The sequence below is a fragment of the Doryrhamphus excisus genome, linkage group LG8 (genome assembly GCF_037039965.1).
Source record: "Doryrhamphus excisus strain RoL-2023G ecotype Guam linkage group LG8, RoL_Dexc_Guam_v1.1, whole genome shotgun sequence".
Lineage (NCBI taxonomy): Eukaryota > Metazoa > Chordata > Actinopteri > Syngnathiformes > Syngnathidae > Doryrhamphus > Doryrhamphus excisus.
Window position 1 is genome coordinate 3216436 of NC_136364.1, and position 19797 is coordinate 3236232.

Consider the following 19797-nt stretch of genomic DNA (forward strand, 5'->3'; position numbering starts at 1 on the left):
AGCAAATGTAAACATTATTGTGCAACTACTGTGCAAATATCACTATATTTTAATATAGGCTTCAATCGCATCTCGCTGAACTTAAACGTGCTTGCAGGAGCCGCCGACCAATGGGCTCGCGAGGGGGGTGTGGCCCAGATGTACTCTTCTATTCAAGACAGAGCAGGAGTCTGAAGTTTCGCTCATCATTGTGCGGCCGCTGCAGGAAAATGGTGCAGCTCTATGCCGATGGGTGTGCGTCGCTGTCCAACTCTGCAACTTTGACACCTGAAAATAGTTGATTTGTGCGCATGTGTGTGTATGTGTGTGTGCTCGAAGTTAAACAGCGTCTCTTCTACATCCCAAATGGCTTGGCTCTCTCCTCCGCGCACGTCTGGGGCCGCTTTTTTTGCCCTGGCGCTCATCTTGACAACAAGTGATGCGCAGTTTTTCGACCACCATCACGGACTATCTTACGCCCTGAGGTCCGAGCTGTCAGAGGATACAGTGCTGGTGGCCAACAATGGCATCCGGGTGCCTTTTGGAAGATCTGCCTTCATAGATCCCATCAATGACCTGGTCATTCAAGTTCAGCCGGGTGATAGGTGCGCCATCACAGTCCTGGATAATGACCCTTTATCCCAGAGGCCAGGAACTTTAACCCCCAAAAAGTTTCCTTGTGAATTTGGACCTAATGATGTGAAGTATTCCCACTTTGGCTCCAGAAGTCCAGCGAGGGACAGAGCGAAACTGCAGCTCAGGTATGACACCCAAACGGACACTATTATCATCCCTTTCATGTTGGAGGTGGAGGTCATTTTCACTCAGCTGGAGGTGCTCACCAAAAATATGCCACTCACAGTAGAGAAGCTGCAAGGCACAAGCAATCCCATCGACAGACGGGTTCTAGAATTTACATTTGACAGACAGACACAGCAGTGCAAAATTGCCTCCATGTCCCGTGGCGGCGTGCTGCCCAGGTATGGCGCCCTGGTGGACGAGAGCAGCCTGGGAACTGGACTGGTGGACTGTGATGAATTTCTAAAGCTGAACGTCCGGTATGAGCACACGTTTGCATTGAAATCACCAAACAGAGATTACGTTCCCATGGTGGTGGAGCTGCATGACAAGGAGGGCAACTTGCTCAAGCAGGAGTTTTTCCAAATCTTGGTGAGGATAAAAGAAGGTGAGGAGAACACACCACCCAAGCCCAGCTTTGTGGCCATGATGATGTTGGAAGTGGACCAGTTTGTAATGACCGCCTTAACCATGGAAATGCTGGCAGCAGAGGACACCGAGACTAATCCTGATGAATTAATTTTCAACATCACGTCCCCGCTTCACTATGATGAAGGCTACATAGTCAGCACAGATGACAGGAATTTACCAATAACCGCCTTTTACCAAGGAGACATCAAAGACTTTAAAATCGCCTACAAACCCCCTGCTGTGGACTCAGACAGTGAGCGGATTTTTCAAATTGAGTTTGAGGTTGTGGACACAGAAGGGGCTGTGTCGGACCCTTTTGCTTTCATGGTTGTCGTTAAGCCTATGAATACTTTGGCTCCCGTGGTGACCAAAAATACTGGCCAGCTGCTGTATGAGGGCCAATCTAGGCCTCTCTCCAGTTCGCAAAATCTAGAAATCAGCGACGAGGACAATTTAGACAAAGTCCAAATAAGTGTGATTGATGGCCTGAAGCATGGGGACTTAACCATGCTTGGATCCGGGAGGAAGTTTTTCACGGCATCCGACCTCACCGATGGACGAGTTGTTTACCAGCACGACGGCAGCGACACTTATAGTGACAACATCATTTTTCGGATGACGGACGGCTCACATGAGGTGGAGTTCCTCTTTCCCATCACAGTGGTGCCGACTGATGACGAGCCTCCGATAGTGAATGCTAACACAGGCTTGGTCCTGTTCAAAAATCAAATGATGCCAATCTCTTCTCTCATGCTCAGCGCAGCAGACATTGACTCGGAGGATTCTACCATCAAATTCACAATTGAGCCTCCCTTTTCCAACATCGGGCAGGTGCTGCTGCGCCAAGCCGAGGCCCCGGAGGACCCATCCACATGGAAGTTCAACACACAGGATGAAATGTACGAAAAAGCTGTGACCAAGTGGCTGCAGCAGGACATCACTGACGGCAAACTCTTTTACAAGCATGTTGGGTCCCACAGCACTAGCACCGTCATGGATCAGTTCAAGTTTCAAGTCCAAGATGACAACGACCCTCCCAACCAATCAGAAGAGAGCTCATTTATTATCAAAATCCTCCCCATCGATGACCTCCCCCCTGAGCTGCACCCAGACGCCACGTTGCAAATGACTGTTCACGAATATCAGCTCACTCACTTCCGAAAGAAATTTCTGCGCTACACTGATCTGGACTCTGAGGATCGGGATCTTAAATACACCATCACTCAGCCTCCTACTGACACAGATGAAAATAGTCCTGTTGTCCTGGGGGTTCTGGTTCTGACTGAAAACCCAAATGTCGAAATCAGAACTTTCACTCAGGCTCAGATTAATCATCACAAAGTAGCCTATAAACCTCCTGATCTGGAGCTAGGAATCACCACTCATGTTGTGCAGTTCAAATTCACAGTGGAAGATTTGTCTGGAAATAGCGTGGATGGAGTTTTTAGCGTACTTCTAAAACCAGTGGACAACAAGCCGCCTCAGATCACCAACTCTGGTTTTACTGTGTTTGAACGGGGTGCACATACCATCACAAGTGCTGAGCTATACACCTTTGACTCAGACACAGACAGCAAGCTGATCTCATTTACTGTTTCTCAGCCACCCCTGCATGGACACATCCAGTTCATGTTCACACCCATGATAAAAGGGGACACTTTTAGCCTGGAGGACATTGACAGGCAGCAGATTTCCTACACACACAACGGAGATGAATCAACAGTAGATTCAATACAAATAGATGTTACTGACGGCCTCCACGTGGTTCCAATTAATGTCAAGATTAATGTGAAGCCGATTGATGACGAGACCCCCACCATCAGTCTCCCTGTGGGCACAATTGGCTCCTTCATTGACGTGTTGGAGAATGGAGCAACTGAAATAACCAGTCATGTCATTCAAGGAAAAGATGAGGACACAGATGACCTGCGTTTGACCTTTGTAGTGGAGGACCCTCCGTCATTAGGTGAGATTCTGGTCCGAGGGGTCCCGTCGGCCATGTTCACCCAAGCTGATATTATCAACGGCCATGTGGTGTATGCGCACACCAGCGGGGAGTTGGGTTTTACCACCAAAGAAGACATTTTTAATCTCACACTCACAGACATGTCTGACGAGTGGACCGTGGGAGGCAATAAGATCACTGGTGTCAGAGTGCATGCAACTATTCTACCGCTGGACAGTCAGGCACCACAGGTCTTTGTGGGCTCACTATTTTCAGTCATTGAGGGCGAGAAGAACGCCATCCAGACTCATCATATAAGCGCTGACGACGTTGACACCCTCATCGAGGACCTGCTTTGCACCATCATTGTGCAGCCAACTTCAGGCTACGTGGAAAATATATCCCCAGCACCAGGCTCAGAGAAATCCAGGTCCGGGATGGCTGTTAGCGCCTTCACCATCAAGGACATTCACCAGAATCACATCTACTATGTTCAAAGCATCCACAAAGGGGTGGAGCCTGTGGAGGACAGGTTTACTTTCAGATGCTCTGATGGCATCAATTTCTCAGAGAGGCACTTTTTCCCCATCTCCATAATCCCCTCAAACGACGAAAAGCCTGAGATTTACATGAGAGAATTTGTTGTCATGGAAGGCATGAACATTGTCATCGACACACCTATTTTGAACGGAGCCGATGAAGACGTCCCCAACGATCAGCTCACTTTCATCATCACCACACCCCCAAGACATGGATTTATTTTCAATCAGCTCACCACAGGCACCGTCCCCGTCTCCAACTTCACCTTGGATCAGATCCGCGAGGCCTCCAGCATAGTGTACGAGCATGACGACTCCGAGACTACTGAGGACAGCTTTGACATCCTCATCACAGACGGAAAGTTCAGCGTTCAGAGGACGGCCATTGTCATGATTATTCCAGTGGATGACGAAACACCAAGAATGGCAATCAATGACGGTCTAGAAATTGAAGTGGGAGACGTGAAAGTCATCAACAACAACATTTTGAGAGCAACTGATCTCGACTCTGAGGACAGCACACTGACCTACGTCGTTCGCTACGGGCCCAGTCAGGGGTACTTGCAGAAAACAATGCCAAATGGGATGCTGCAGAACATATCAGTGGGGATGAATTTCACACAGAACGAGCTGGACCAAGGGTTAATCATCTATGTCCATAACGGGCAAGAAGGCATTCGTGATCTCATCAAGTTTGATGTCACAGATGGCTTCAACCCTTTGATTGATAGGTACTTTTACGTCACAGTGGGAGGCATTGACATGGTCTATCCATATGTAGTCAGCAAAGGTGTCTCCCTGAAAGAGGGTGGCAGGGTGACCCTCACAACTGACCTCCTTAGTACCAGTGACCATAACAGCCCGGATGAGCACTTAGTGTTCACTATCACCCGAGCACCGGTGAGAGGCCACCTGGAGTGCACAGACACACCCGGAATGCCCATCTCGTCTTTCACCCAGCTCCAGCTGGCCGGAAACAAAATCTACTACATCCACACTGCTGACGACGAGGTCAAAATGGACAGCTTTGAGTTTGAGGTGACAGATGGGTACAACCCCGTGTTCCGCACATTCCGCATATCCATTACCGATGTGGACAACAAGAAGCCTGTGGTGACAGTGCATGGTCTGGTAGTTGCGGAGGGCGAGAACAAGCTCATCACGCCTTTTGAGCTGACGGCAGAGGACAGAGACACCGCCGCCCACCTCTTGAAGTTCACCATCACCCAAATCCCCATCCACGGTCGCCTGCTCTTTAACAACAGCCGGCCTGTCATGTCCTTCACCAAACAGAACCTGAACGAGAACATGATCAGCTACAAGCATGATGGCACAGAGAACGCTGAGGACAGCTTTTCCTTCACGGTCACAGACGGCACCCACACTGACTTCTATGTCTTCCCTGACACTGTATTTGAGACCCGAAAACCCCAAGTCATGAAGATCAGCATTATTCCTTTGGATAATGGAGTTCCACAAATGGTGGTGAATAAAGGTGCCCCGACGCTGCAGGTTCTCGAGGGTGGCCACCTGGGCTTTGTGATCACCAGCAAATCCCTGAAAGCAGAAGACCGGGACAGCACCCAGGATACTGTGATGTTTAGAATTACTGGAACACCACAGCATGGCTACCTGATACACCTGGGCAAAGGAAATGCCACCATCAACACTTTCACACAAGGTAAGAGTTGCTTTAAATGTCTGTCACATTTCTTACCGTTCAGGGTCTTACCAATACAGCATAATCATGTTTCGGTACTTAGCGAATGTTTTAAGGTCACAGTTCAATTTAACCGCTCAACCTTCATGTAAACAGCTTTAATGATTTTTAAATTGAAACAAATGAAGTGCTAGTAGGTAAGTCTCTACTTATACAATTCTCAAATAAATTAATACAAAGGCAATAGAAAACAATATGTAATAGTCTGCAAGGTTTCTTTCTAGAAAGTGCAAAGATTTGGACAAGTGCAACGGTTCCAAAATGGGAGACTAAAAACATATTTTCAAGCTCTGGCTTCTCCTTGGCACTATCGCTGGCCATGACGCTAGCCAAAGGCTGGGCACTTTATTTGTTGACAGTTTAGATGTGTTACACATCCTGGCCCTCTCTTAATGTGCACCCTGTGGGAACTCCGACCAAATGTTCCGTACCGAAAAATCTGATTACAGATATCCCCAAACTCACACTGGATCCGTTGCGGCCGCCAAAAGCATTCCGTACGATTGATATGCCTGTTGTAGGCTCACGCCAGCTCTGTGTGGTACAGCTCCACCTATTGTTTACAAGAACTTCCTGTATACAAAGATAGTTATCACGTGAACATGTGCTCTCGTGAGCGCAGTTTCCAGAGTCAGTGTTAGGGGCGCTTTGTGGCAAGGCAGATTGGATCAGGACCGCAGCCTCGACGGATCAAGTGTGAGCCACCTGGGGTATGTGTATCGTTACTCACCTCCCTACTTACTAAAGTTGTCATTTTCTCTGCTTCCCTATTCTCTAAGAGAGATGAAATATGCCATAACCTCGGGGTGACTCTATCTCACAGGAAAATTTCAAAGCTAATGCGTCACCCGCACTGAGGGTGATTTGTAACTTATTGCTTATATTTTGTCTCAAGAAGATGAGAGCATCACAGGTGTTGCGATAAATAACGCGCATGTCAAAGGGAGGTCACAGCAGTGTTTTTTTTTGGTTTTTTTTTCAGGAACAGAATATCACAGCACTTTTCAAGCAGGCTTGTAACCAGGCTGCTTACAACAGCAGGTGTTATTCACGGAGCCAGAGCATGTTCCCCAAGAGGCCTGTTCAATATTTCAAGAGTAAACAGACAGTAAATAAAGACACTATCTCCTGGGCTTTTGAAAAACGCAACGATGCGTTCCTGTGCATCGATCTCTTTGAAGGAAAATGCTTGGGCATCAAATATTGAAGACAGTGTTGGGTGCAGAGTCATACATATGAAGTTGACTGTCTAGCCTGTGGAGCAAACTCACTGCGATGATGGAGCCCCAGGAATAGAGCTATATCTATTTTTATTTTGGGTTTACTTAGGAGTCAAAAACATGTTTTCCCTATTTGCTTTGCACTGTGAGCTTTCTGTACAAATAGCGAATGTGCAAATTGTTATGTGATGATTGATTTTCAGTGCATTTCTTTTTCAGCCGATATTGATGACATGAACATATGCTACATTCTGCACGAGGGGACTGACGCAACAAATGACATTTTCCACTTTACCATTGAAGACTATGGTGAGTGACCATCTCTCACTGCATAAGATAAGATAAGATATGCCTTTATTCATCCCTCAGTGGGGAAATTTGCAAATTTGCATGGGCGGGATTGAACAACTACCGTATTTTCCGGACTATAAGTCGCACTTTTTTTCATAGGTTGGTTGTTCCTGTGACTTATACTCCAGAGCGACTTATAAATGAAAATATATATAATATATATAATTTTCACAGACAGCCACAAGAGGGCACTCTGGACTTTCAAAGCTTTCAAAGTTAGCTTACAAAGACAACTGAGAACGACAGAACACAAATGCCCTCGTCATCTTGCCTTCCAAGAGGATGTAATGTCTGTTTTGGTCAAGTAGTAGTAAAATAAATTACCCACAAAAAATGCAACTTATACTCCACTGCGACTTATGTATGCTTTTTTCTACCTAATGATGCATTTTTGGCCTTGTGCGACTTATAGTCCAGAAAATACGGTAATTGTCTATAAGTCATTGATCATGAATGCTAGCATGTCCTCCAAAGTATTCTGATCCCAACTCATTGGGGGTGCTGTATATGTTATGAAAAACCCATGAGGTACTGTAGAATAGCATGCAAATAAACTCAGTAGTACTTCTCAATTACTGCTAAATGACAAGCAAGGCCACAACTTTGCAAAAAGTCACGCTTCATTACAGCTGTTGGCGTTGTTCACTCTTGCCATCATGCAGAGCACTTGTGACATAAAAAGCCATTCCACTCTGATGTATTGCCAAGTGTATTTGCTAAGATGCCCGGTGAACTTGAAATGAGGAGGAGGAGGGTGGGGAGATATTTTCCACGGCTGATAATGACAGTGTGAAGCTGCTCCTCCTCCTCCAACCCCGGAGGCTGTGTCTGTGGATGCAGGCAGTCACTAGCATTGAGTAAATCTTATTAAGAAAAAATAAAATTCTGCCTGAATCATAAGCTGCAGTATAGCTGTGTCATACCACTAAATCTCTATGTTACCTTTAATAAAGTTAGTTAATGAAAGTGGTTAATAAAAGTGTCCCAGCTGGGATACCTTTCAACCTTAAAGGTTACTAAATTGTCAAATTGAAGTTTTCACCCCCCTTCAAATATGGTTGGGGAAAGTAAAAAAATGTAAGTCAATTGTGTGCAGCGTGTGGATATAAGCTTGCAGCCAAGCAAACCAGACAAAGTGACAGAAAGAGAAGAGAAGAAATCAATCAGTGAACCTGAGCTGAGAACTTTTCTTAGCTATTTTTATTCAGCACCACATGCTCTATATTAGCAAGTTTGTTAACGTGTCTGCCATTCAAGTTTGCAGATGAGAAAGGTCACATGGGGGCCCACTGAGGTGAAAGTGGGAATGAGGGGCCCTATTAGAGAAGTCCTTTGTGTGGTGAAGCGTAGCAGAAAGGACGTGCCGTTAGGCATGCTGCTTACGCTAATCGGCAACACCAACATTGTTGCCTCGGACCATTCACTGAGACGACTCTTTATGGCTTATCTGCTAATTGTTTGGGTTATCACAGCGTCATTGCTTGAACATTGCTTGAACATACTGAACCCACAAGTTGGAGTGTGGAGAAGAAGTAGACATGAAAGTGCAGTTGATCAACATGTGTTTTGTTTTGCAACATGCAACCAAAGACATGATAGCATACATATGCTCAAAGTTGTATACAGTAGATCCCCACTTTTAGCAGGGGTTACTTTCTGGGACCAACAGTAAATGGCAAAAAACTACAAGTAATTGATACGCTATTCAAAATATCAAATTTTTACACACAGCTTGCCACCTCCACCCCAAACTCTCCTGCTTGTTTGACATTGACGTTATCCAATTTCAGTTCAACATTTGCAATACAAGTTACTATTGTAATTATTAGATTACATAAAATTCCAGGTGAGTGGTTAGGGGCCACACAGCTAGGAGACCTGGGTTCGATTCCTCGCTCGATCATCTCTGTGGGGAGTTTGGAGTTTGTTTGTGCGTGGGTTCTCCCTGGGTACTCCGGTTTCCAAAAACATGCTAGGTTAGATTAGATTAGATTAGATTCAACTTTATTGTTATTGTTCATGTCACTGGTACAGGGCAACAAAATGCAGTTAGCATCCAACCAGAAGTGCAATTTTATAAGTACCTTAGTCGTCAGTAAATGTAGAAACAGAATAGAGCTGTAAATGGACAGATCTATGTACAAACTATAACAGGCCAGGGCTCTACATTAAAAACCAAAATGACTTGCCCATAGAGAATCCTTAAGGTGAGAACTACTTGCCCGAACTTGCCCCATGTAAAATGAAAAGACTGCCATAATGATATCATGTAATTTTTTTGTGGCATCACATGAGAATCTCAAATAAATAAAATAATAAAATAAATAATACCTTACACATCGTAGTCGTAGTAAGCAGTGATATTTATAAGTTGTGCACCACAATGAAACATTATTGAATAGACACATTTGTGTACTAGTAATGTGTTTTTAATCCAGAAAAAAAGCTCAATGGTCAAACAATAATTTGTGAAGCAAAGGTGAGAAAAATACACAGAGAAATGGAAGCGCTAGATTTTGTAGCTTGTGCAAAATCAGCACTTGGTATTGGATCTAATCAGTGGTGTTTCATTGTGACCACTTCAAATTGTCACAGCAATGTGATTCACTCACCTGTGCCATCCTTTGATTTGCTGCCGCTAATAAAATACTTGTTTTGGAGGCACTGGTTCATCACTTTTTGCTGTTTCCTTCAGAATTAGACGATGTTGGCAGCGACGCCATGATGGATGTTTTTGTAGTCAAACGATCGCTGATTGGTTGATCGCGAACAACGGGTGTGGGTAAAACGTGGACTGTGGATTACGGACAGCGGTCCACCGGAATTACGCAGTCCGTGTTTTACCAACACCCAACAAGAACCGAAGTATGGCATGCCAAAGTGCACTTGCCCGACGGGAATATCACTGATTAGATTTACTCGCCCGAATTTTGTTTTAACTTGCCCCGGGCCATCGGTACATCGTTATTGTCGAGCCCTGCAGGCTATGACTATAATACAGTTAGGATATGTACAGGGATATAAATGACTATAATATGGCTATTGCAGATTATACAGATTATAAACAGTATGCACAGTATGGTTGTGACAATATATAATAACAGTAATATGTACAGTATTGCAACAGTGTGGATATATACAGGGATATAAGTGACTAGAGTATGGCTGTTGCAGATTATATAAATTATAAACAGTATGATCTATGAATGCAACAAGAGTGCAATGAAGTAGTGCAATGAAGTGATGGGGGGGCTAGTTCAGCGGGGGGATGTAAGTAGTGGAAGGGGTGGGCAATGGGGGGCAGAGTTCAACAAGGAGACAGCTGTTGGGAAAAAGCTGTTCTTGAACCTGGTGGTTCTTGTCCGTGAGCTCCTATAGCACCTCCCTGAGGGTAGGAGGGCAAACAGTCTGTGCGCTGGGTGGTATGAGCCCTTAGCAATTTGTGATGCCCTCCTGAGACAACGCTTCCTGTAGATGTCCCCAATGGCAGGAAGTGGGGCTCCGGCAATGCGTTGGGCAGATTTCACGACTCTTTGCAATGCCTTCCGGTCCGCGACAGAGCAGTTCCCAAACCAGGCTGCGATGCAACTGGTTAGGATGCTCTCGATGGTGCATCTGTAGAAGTTCACCAGGATGTCTGAAGAGAAGTGGTTCTTCTTCAGGGTCCTCAAGAAGAAGAGGCGCTGGTGAGCCTTCTTGACCAGGCTGGAGCAGTTGGTAGTCCAGGAGAGGTCCTGTGAAATATGGATCCCCAAGAATTTGAAGCTGGCCACACTCCCCACTGTCCCCCCACTGTAGATTGGTGGATGCATGGCAGCATGAAGTCCACAATGAGTGGTTAATTGAGTAGGTTAATTGACGACTCCAAATTGTCCATTGGTATGAATGTGAGTGTGAATGGTTGTTTGTCTATATATGCCCTGTGATTGGCTGGCCACCAGTCCAGGGTGTGCCCCGCGCCTCTTTCCCGAAGACAGCTGGGATAGGCTCCAGCACACTCGTGACCCTTGTGAGGATAAGTGGTAGAAAATGAATGAATGAATGAATGTTTTGAGGGTCAATTGTCCAACAGCACCTAAAATAGGTGGGATTGCTAAAAGGCTAAAACGCAACTCTCGTAAGGATAAGCAGTACAGAAAATAGACGGATGGATAAAATTCCAGAACCCTTCCTGTCCTCCCCCAAGTTTTGCTTCTCTCCTTATGGTGCTAACAATGTCTTCCAGGAAGTCTTTCTTCAGGTGTACATTTGTTTACAATTCATAACGAAGAAAACACCAGACACAAGTGGTTCCAGTTCCTGATTTCCTACCAGCAAAAGAAAAATATTTTAATCTGACAACAGCATTTCACACTGGACTGTTTTGTGAACATGGGCCACTATGTAGCTAGACAAGCCGACAAACTTGCTGAAGCCCAACGCCTTTCCAACGTTACTCGGCCGTATGGAATGTGTAGGAATCCACTGCAATCATTAGACAAATTGTCATTGACTTATGGATAATCAGTTGCAAAGTCACGCCCATTTCCATGCAAAAATGTTGTCCAATTTGTTTGTCAGTGTTTGTCAGTCCCCTAAAGGTGGAAATTTGCTAGTGCTTCTTCAAAAGTTACAGTGTCAGATTTGTCAGAAAAATAATAGCACACCAGACACTGTACATATACAGTGAAGAAAATAAGTATTTGAACACCCTGCTATTTTGCTATTTCTCCCACTTAGAAATCATGGAGGGGTCTGAAATTTTCATCGTAGGTGCATGTCCACTGTGAGAGAGATAAACTAAAAAGAAAAATCCAGAAATCACAATGCATGATTTTTTAACAATTTATTTGTGTGATACAGCTGCTAATAAGTATTTGAACACCTGAGAAAATGAATGTTAATATTTGGTACAGTAGCCTTTGTTTGCTATTACAGAGGTCAAACGTTTCCTGTAGTTTTTCACCAGGTTTGCACACACTGCAGGAGGGATCTTGGCCCACTCCTCCACACAGATCTTCTCTAGATCAGTCAGGTTTCTGGGCTGTCGCTGAGAAACACGGAGTTTGAGCTCCCTCCAAAGATTTTCGATTGGGTTCAGGTCTGGAGACTGGCTGGGCCATGCTAGAACCTTGATATGCTTCTTACGGAGCCACTCCTTGGTTTTCCTGGCTGTGTGCTTCGGGTCGTTGTCGTGTTGGAAGACCCAGCCACGACCCATCTTCAATGCTCTGACAGAGGGAAGGAGGTTGTTCCCCAAAATCTCACAATACACGGCCCCAGTCATCCTCTCTTTAATGCAGTGCACTCGTCCTGTCCCATGTGCAGAAAAACACCCCCAAAGCATGATGCTACCACCCCCATGCTTCACAGTAGGGATGGTGTTCTTCGGATTGTACTCTTCATTCTTCTTCCTCCAAACACGCTTATTGGAATTATGACCAAAAAGTTCTATTTTGGTCTCATCTGACCATAAAACTTTCTCCCATGACTCCTCTGTATCATCCAAATGGTCATATGCAAACTTAAGACGGGCCTTGACATGTGCTGGTTTAAGCAGGGGAACCTTTCGTGCCATGCATGATTTCACATCATGACGTCTTAGTGTATTACCTACAGTAACCTTGGAAACGGTGGTCCCAGCTCTTTTCAGGTCATTGACCAAGTCCTGTCGTGTAGTTCTGGGCTGATTCCTCACCTTTCTTAGAATCATTGAGACCCCACGAGGTGATATCTTGCATGGGGCTCCACTCCGATTGAGATTGACCGTCATGTTTAGCTTCTTCCATTTTCTAATGATAGCTCCAACAGTGGACCTTTTTTCACCAAGCTGCTTGGTAATTGCTCCGTAGCCCTTTCCAGCCTTGTGGAGGTGTACAATTTTGTCTCTGGTGTCTTTGGACAGCTCTTTGGTCTTCGCCATGTTACAAGTTAAAGTCTTACTGATTGTATGGGGTGGACAGGTGTCTTTATGCAGCTAACGACCTCAAACAGGTGCATCTGATTCAGGATGATACATGGAGTGCAGGTGGACTTCTAATGGGCAGACTAACAGGTCTTTCAGGGTCAGAATTCTAGATGATACACAGGTGTTCAAATACTTATTTGCAGCTGTATCACACAAATAAATTGTTAAAAAATCATGCATTGTGATTTCTGGATTTTTCTTTTTAGTTTATCTCTCTCACAGTGGACATGCACCTACGATGAAAATTTCAGACCCCTCCATGATTTCTAAGTGGGAGAAATAGCAAAATAGCAGGGTGTTCAAATACTTATTTTCTTCACTGTAGGTGCATATTTTGATACATTCACCCTTTTGCATAAAAATAGTAAATAGAATAGACATAGGAATCAAAATAGAATAGAAAAGAAAATAGCATACATGAATAAATGCAGTCATGTGACTGCATCAACTGACATCAACTGACACATGGTTCTGTAGAGTTTATACAATGCTGAGATTTGAACCCAGAACTTTCCTCTTGGCAGATATTCTCTAGTTATTTCATACTAAAATAATTTTGTAAAATGCTCCCAAAAAATGACACACAAATCCATCCATTTATCTAGAGGGATAGGCGGGTACACTGTGGACTGGTCTCCAGCCATTATCAAGGCACACACAAACATCCATTTTAGAATCTCCAATTTGCCTGAAATGCTTTTTGGAATGTGGGAGCAAGCTGGAGTACCATAAGGAGCACGCACAAGGAGAACATGCAAGGTCCACACAACAGCTCTCAACATGTTAACCAGAAGACAGCCATGCTGACCCTTTCACAGGAATATTTGAGCAAATGTAATTCAAACCCAAAGGGATGTTTTAAGAGCAGGGCTGAGGATTATTTTTCATTCCCTCCTTTAATTTGTGTTTTTTGGCCTTGCCACCATGCCCCCTTTTTTCCACACATGTGCTGGTATTTGTCACGCCTGTCAAATATTTGAGTACCCAGGACAGGCATTACACACGCATTAATGACTTCCACTGCCCAGGTTTATTTTCCCACCTGAGGCCACTGTGATCTGCACATTCTCATTAATTTCTCAGGGTTGTGTTTGGCAATGCTGTCCTGTGCGTGTGCCTGTTTTTGTACAAGTATCACAGCTGGATGTAGAGGTGATGAAAGCTTAAAGTTTAATAGCGATTAGAGGTTCTAGCCTTGTGGTTTCCGGCTGCTTTTGCGTTTGTGTGCATGTTGGCTAACTTGGCAGGAGTCACTGGATGGAAGCTTTTCAGGGCAGGGCTTACCTGAACATACATACACGACTGGGCCATCTCTGTGAAGTGTTTGTGGAGGCGAATTCTTATTTGCTCTGGGCTCATCAGTCAGCATCGGGGATGGAACTATTGACAGACACACCATAAGTATGTAAAGATGTTTCTGGCTTTATATTATAGCAAAATATTAGGTATACGATCATTGGCAATACAAGCTGTATCAAAAAATAATGCTGCAGTGTTTATTGTTATTATTAATAATAATAATAACACTTTACGTAGTCCATTTCCAGATCAAAGACATTGATTATTATTTTTATTGTGGTTGAGTTTTGAGAGAGAGCAGTTTCTAATATTTTTACCATCTTGATTAAAAAACTATTAATACAAATGAGAGCAAAACAGCAGCATTTTTAAAAATATTTATTTTTTAACATTGTTTTTTACAACTATTAAAATAATAAACTAAAAGGCAATATTTATTTGTTTGGATTAAATCATTATTGCTACCTAAAATGGTGAGTCATGTGAACATAAAAAGAATGTGTTGACACTCTTGTGTTTGTAATGTAATATAAGATAAAATAAAATAAAATACAATAATATATATATAATCTAATAAAATAGCAGCCTTTTTGGTCATATTAAATACAAATTTAATTAAAAAATTAATCGAAAGGTAATATTAACTAGCTAATATAACAATGCATCCAGTGTCAAATGTAAATAAAAAATATAGTTAAAATGTTGTAAAAAACATAATAATGCAAATTAAAGGAAAAAATATATTTTGAAAATAATCTATTTTAAATATTTGAACATTTTATTTAAATAATTGCTAAAAATTAATAAAAGTATTCTTATTATTAAATTGCTAATATTACGTTATTCATTCTAAGTCAAGTGGAAAGTCAAACAAATAGTCAAATAAATAATAACTTGATACTGTTGCTGAATCTTTTCTCCTCAGGAACATTTGAGCCTGCAGTAAAGCTCACCATACAATTTTATCACTGTAATTGCTTGTGACACCTTGTGGCGCACTTAAATCCAGCCCCCCTCCTGTCTAACCCCAGGTTAGAGGGGATTATCTGTCTTGCTTTAGCGTGCCAGAGCACAACAGAGTGAGGGGTGGGCAGGATTTTACATGCATATGTGAGACTGTATAGACTCTGTGTGTGGTATTATACCACTACTACAATGTGTATCCCTGATGTGACGCTGCTGTTTCTTTGTGTGTTCTTATTAATTAAATTGTCTCCCCATTTTATCTTGGGGTGTTTACATTCTTCTGTCCTTGGGAACAATGATATGAATTATGAGCATGGGAAAATGCTGTAACATTGTGAAAATTACATGGTTGGGCGAACCTTAGCTTGGTTTTCTTATAAAACATCTGGGAGATGATTAGAGAGCCATTCCTGGGTAACAGCTGCTTCGCTTCAGAGATGAAAAAAGAGGACTACAAGGAGGATTCAAGCTTGTTAGTTTTTTTAACACTGAAATTCCAGTGTCTCCTGATGCTGTTGTGTTCTTTGTTGCTAAATTTGAGTTAGACTTAGCAATACTTATGATCAAACATCAATTCTTTGCGCTTACAAGGTTGATGTAAAGTTGAGCTTCTCTGAAGAAGCTAATGAGGCAGGGTTGTTCTGTCATGTAATACCAGTATATTCCTCAAGAGGCAGCTGTGAGTCAAATTATTGTTCCTCAATACATCCATCCGTCTATTTTCTACCGCTTATCCTCACGAGGGTCGTGGATATGCTGGAGCCTATTCCAGCTGTCTTCGGGCGAGAGGTGGGGTACACCCTGGACTGGTGGCCAGCCAATCACAGGGCACATATAGACAAACAACCATTCACACTCACATTCATACTTAAGGGTACAATCTTTTGTATTTTAAATAAGTCTGAGATGTGCAGCAAATGACACATGTGGTAAACCCTACGAGGAACACACCATTTTGTGTGCTTTAATGCTAACAAGCTGTTAGTCTGCACCTGGGTCCAAGAAGCACTATTGTTATTTTTTATCCACTTTTTACACTGTAACTCTGCGCTTGTAATAGATGCCATATATCACACTTGTTTGACCATAGGGTATAAGGAAACAAATACTGGTGACTGAGTGGCCGAGTGGTTAGCATGTAGGCCACAGTCAAGCGATCGTAAAGACCTGGATTTGATTATCCGCTTGGGCATCTCTTTGTGGAGTTTGCATGTTGGGTTTCCTCCCACATTCCAAAAACATGCTAGGTTAATTGTCTATATGTGCCCTGTGATTGGCTGGCGACCAGTCCAGGGTGTACTCGGCCTCTCGTTTGAAGTCACCTGGGATAGACTCCAGCAAACCCCCACGATCCTAGTGAGGATAAGCAGCACAGAAAATTGATGGATGTTTTGAACCTGGAACAGATTATTTCCTCTTTTTGTTTTTCTTGGACAAACTGGAACAAAACAAACTGGATGTTGACCAGCATCCTGGAACCGATGCTGGTCAATTACTTAGTGCTGGTTGTTATCATATTGTGTAAGTTGCATTGTACTTCCATGATCCCAGCATCACAAGGCTCTATGAACCAATGTGACCTGTTTTTCACCAGCAGTAGCAGGGGAAATCCTACTCAATGTTGGTTGGCCTCTGTCTCAAACTTCCAAAGTCAGTCTGCCGAGGTTAAGAAAGCATTACAGAGTCCTCCAGGCCCAGACTTGTTCCTTGTATGATGATACCCGCCTTAGGATATCGCCGGAGCAGAACTGAAGTTCCTCAAGCGCTGACTTTGGAGCAAATTCCTCCCTTTTTGGAAGAAAAGCTCTGGCGAGGGGGTTGTGTCATTTGCTTCTAGGACAGCGCAGGCTGTAGTTTTTTTTTCCTCCATGACAACGGGGTGCAATGGATAACATGTTCAGGCAAACTGAAATCATTAGAATAATCCCTCAGGTAGGGAATACTTGTGGTTCAATACACTGGTCCGAACTAAAAAGCCAAAAATGTTGGCATTTTGGTGTGGTTCACTTAGCATTCACCCTGGTAATTTTCTTATTGCATCAAAACTGTGCAGTAAATAATACATGCATAAGTAAGGACACAATGGGCAGTTTTTGTGTCATATTATGCAACGTAACAAAAATGCTGCCTTCCGGTTTGTATAGTTTTGTTTTATATCATTTCATGATGGATTACTGTACTTGCCGATTTCTTAAATAGTGTCTAAAATATACCTTTAAAGAGCATCGTTATCATAATAACAGAAGGAGCATGCAGAGCAGAGATACAGCACTTCTTATACATTTTCTTTTACATATTTGTAATTTTATTCCACCCTCGCCCATCTCTGTGTGGAGCTTGCATGTTCTCCCCGTGCATGCGTGGGTTTTCTCCGGGTACTCCGGTTTCCTCCCACATTGCAAAAACATGCTAGGTTAATTGGCGACTCCAAATTGTCCATAGGTATCAATGTGAGTGTGGATTGTTGTTTGTCTGTATGTGCCCTGTGATTGGCTGGCGACCAGTCCACAGTGTACCCCGCCTCTTACCCGAACACAGCTGGGATAGGCTCCAGCCTGCCCATGGCCCTTGTGAGGACAAGCTGTATAGAAAATGAATGAGTGAATGAGTAGTTGTAATTTCCAGATCTTTTTGGTGTTAACACTGCTACAGGTCTTTGGTCTATGCAGCATAAAGTTCACATGCAGGTGGCCTTAGACCCATCGCTCAAACGGCAATGCACAATTACACAAGGAAAACTCAATATATAGATAAAGGTAGAAACCATTTCATTTTGCTGAGGGGCCGGATAAAGGTGCAGATACAGGAATTCATACATATGTCACCTCTTAGTCTGGACAGATTCAAACTTCTCCTGGGAGCTTTAATTAGTGTCTAGCTTGAGAAATGTGGCTTTCCCAACAAGCAGCAGGGAAGGGAATGGGAGTGTATGCAAAGTGTGACGAGAAGGCTTCACACAGGCTCCAACACGGCAAGAGCAAGCGCGTCTTAACGAGGGGCACTCTTATCTTATCAAAGATGTTGATGAAACCCTTTCGAGTTTCTGTCTGCAGAACTCCTCCTCCTTAATCAGCAGAGCCTTACAGGCAGCGAACGAGAAGTCTAGCATAGACGTGGGAGGTGAAGGCAGTCAGAGGAGATGAAAGATAGATTGTTGATTGTGGTTTTGGTGCTGTGGAGCTGCTTCCTGTCACCTGTGGAGATGCTGTGAATATGCTGATGGCGGATCCCTAAATATGCCCATTACAGGGCAACGTAGGCCTACAGGGGTCCTCATCCTCGTCTGTTTGATGACCCGCCTGCATGGCTTTCATTACCTGTAAGAAGAAAGTGTCCCATTTCTCCATGCGTCAAAGCCTGGAAGTGCTTGGATATTTGAAGCATGGAACAGAAATGTTATGATGTGGGGGGGAAAACTGCTCTATCCATGAAAGATCTCTCATCAGATGACAAGTAGTGCACAAGTGAAAGGGGAGTCATATTTTGTTATTTTGGCACCCTGTAAATAAATAACAAGCTTCTGGTTGCTTTTTACAAAGCAGATGGCAGCACGTGTCACAATAACGTTGTCTGTTTCCACACGTATTGTTTTAACCTGCTTCATGTACCTGTGTGTGTACTCAATAATGAGGAGGCACTACACTTCTTAGGCTTTGTTTTAATGCCACAAATAGTATCTGCACATTGGATCCAGATACAGAATTTATTTTTTTCCTACCAAGACAACAAAAAGTTAATACCCTATAATACCCTATATCCATAACACCTTATGCCCAATTTCCTAGTGTGCATTGATACACATACTTGTGGTAGTCTCATAAACAACAGCAACATAGTACAGCGACAACACTTACGATGTCCGCTCTCATTGGGATGGCTGTGTCTTCCAGCACAAAACGTGTGTTCCAGTCCTTTGGTAAAAAATGCAGACAGCAAACAAGCGTCTTCTTGAATATTTGTAGCTAAATTTAGAGCTAGGTATCCACTCTTCTATCTGTGAATGATGCTGAGACCAGCACTTAGCGAGGTGTTGTCCGCCAGATGAAACTAGTTTTTCATGTTAGCTGCAACAATAATAATATCGCTGTGGCTTAATATACAAGTCAGTTATGTAATTGTGAGGGCTTTAGCGTCAAATTTCTCATTATAAATGCCAGTGTTTCGGATAATGAGGTTTGCGCATTTGGAAGTCAGACCTGAAAGGCTCTGAACACTCGGTTTCAGAGTTTTTTTCTCACAGTGAGACAGACTTGTTTATATGGGCATGCCGAGGTACAAGCTGTAGGCCTGCCCTCCTCCCCGCTATGCTACATTGTTTTGTCTTGGGAGTGTGACCGATCACAGTGGAGTGGGCGTGTCCACAGGTGGGCCATGGGTGCAATAAATTAAAACAGATCATTTTGGAAATCCAAGGAAATACAGCTGGAATAGGTGCAGATTCTGGAAGATCTAAAAAGTCCACAACTCAATACAAAGGGCTGAAAAAGATCCCAATAGCGCCCTTTTAAGTATTAATAAGAATATTTAAAACATTTTTTTAAATTCATTTTAATGTATTTTTAATAGTTTTTATGGATTTCTATTTTTTCTTTTTTGGATCTCATAGAGGCTCTTAGTAGAGC

At 43.3% G+C, this 19797-nt stretch overlaps 1 protein-coding gene across 1 annotated transcript in view; it reads left to right on the plus strand.

Annotated features, from left to right (window-relative positions):
• Positions 1 to 165: 165 nt before the first annotated feature.
• Positions 166 to 19797, plus strand: part of frem2b (FRAS1 related extracellular matrix 2b) — a 78502-nt gene continuing 58870 nt past the window's right edge. The window contains 2 exon segments of the mRNA XM_058080626.2: positions 166 to 5353; positions 6832 to 6921. Coding sequence (XP_057936609.2) covers positions 301 to 5353; positions 6832 to 6921 — 5143 coding nt within the window. The 5' untranslated portion in view covers positions 166 to 300.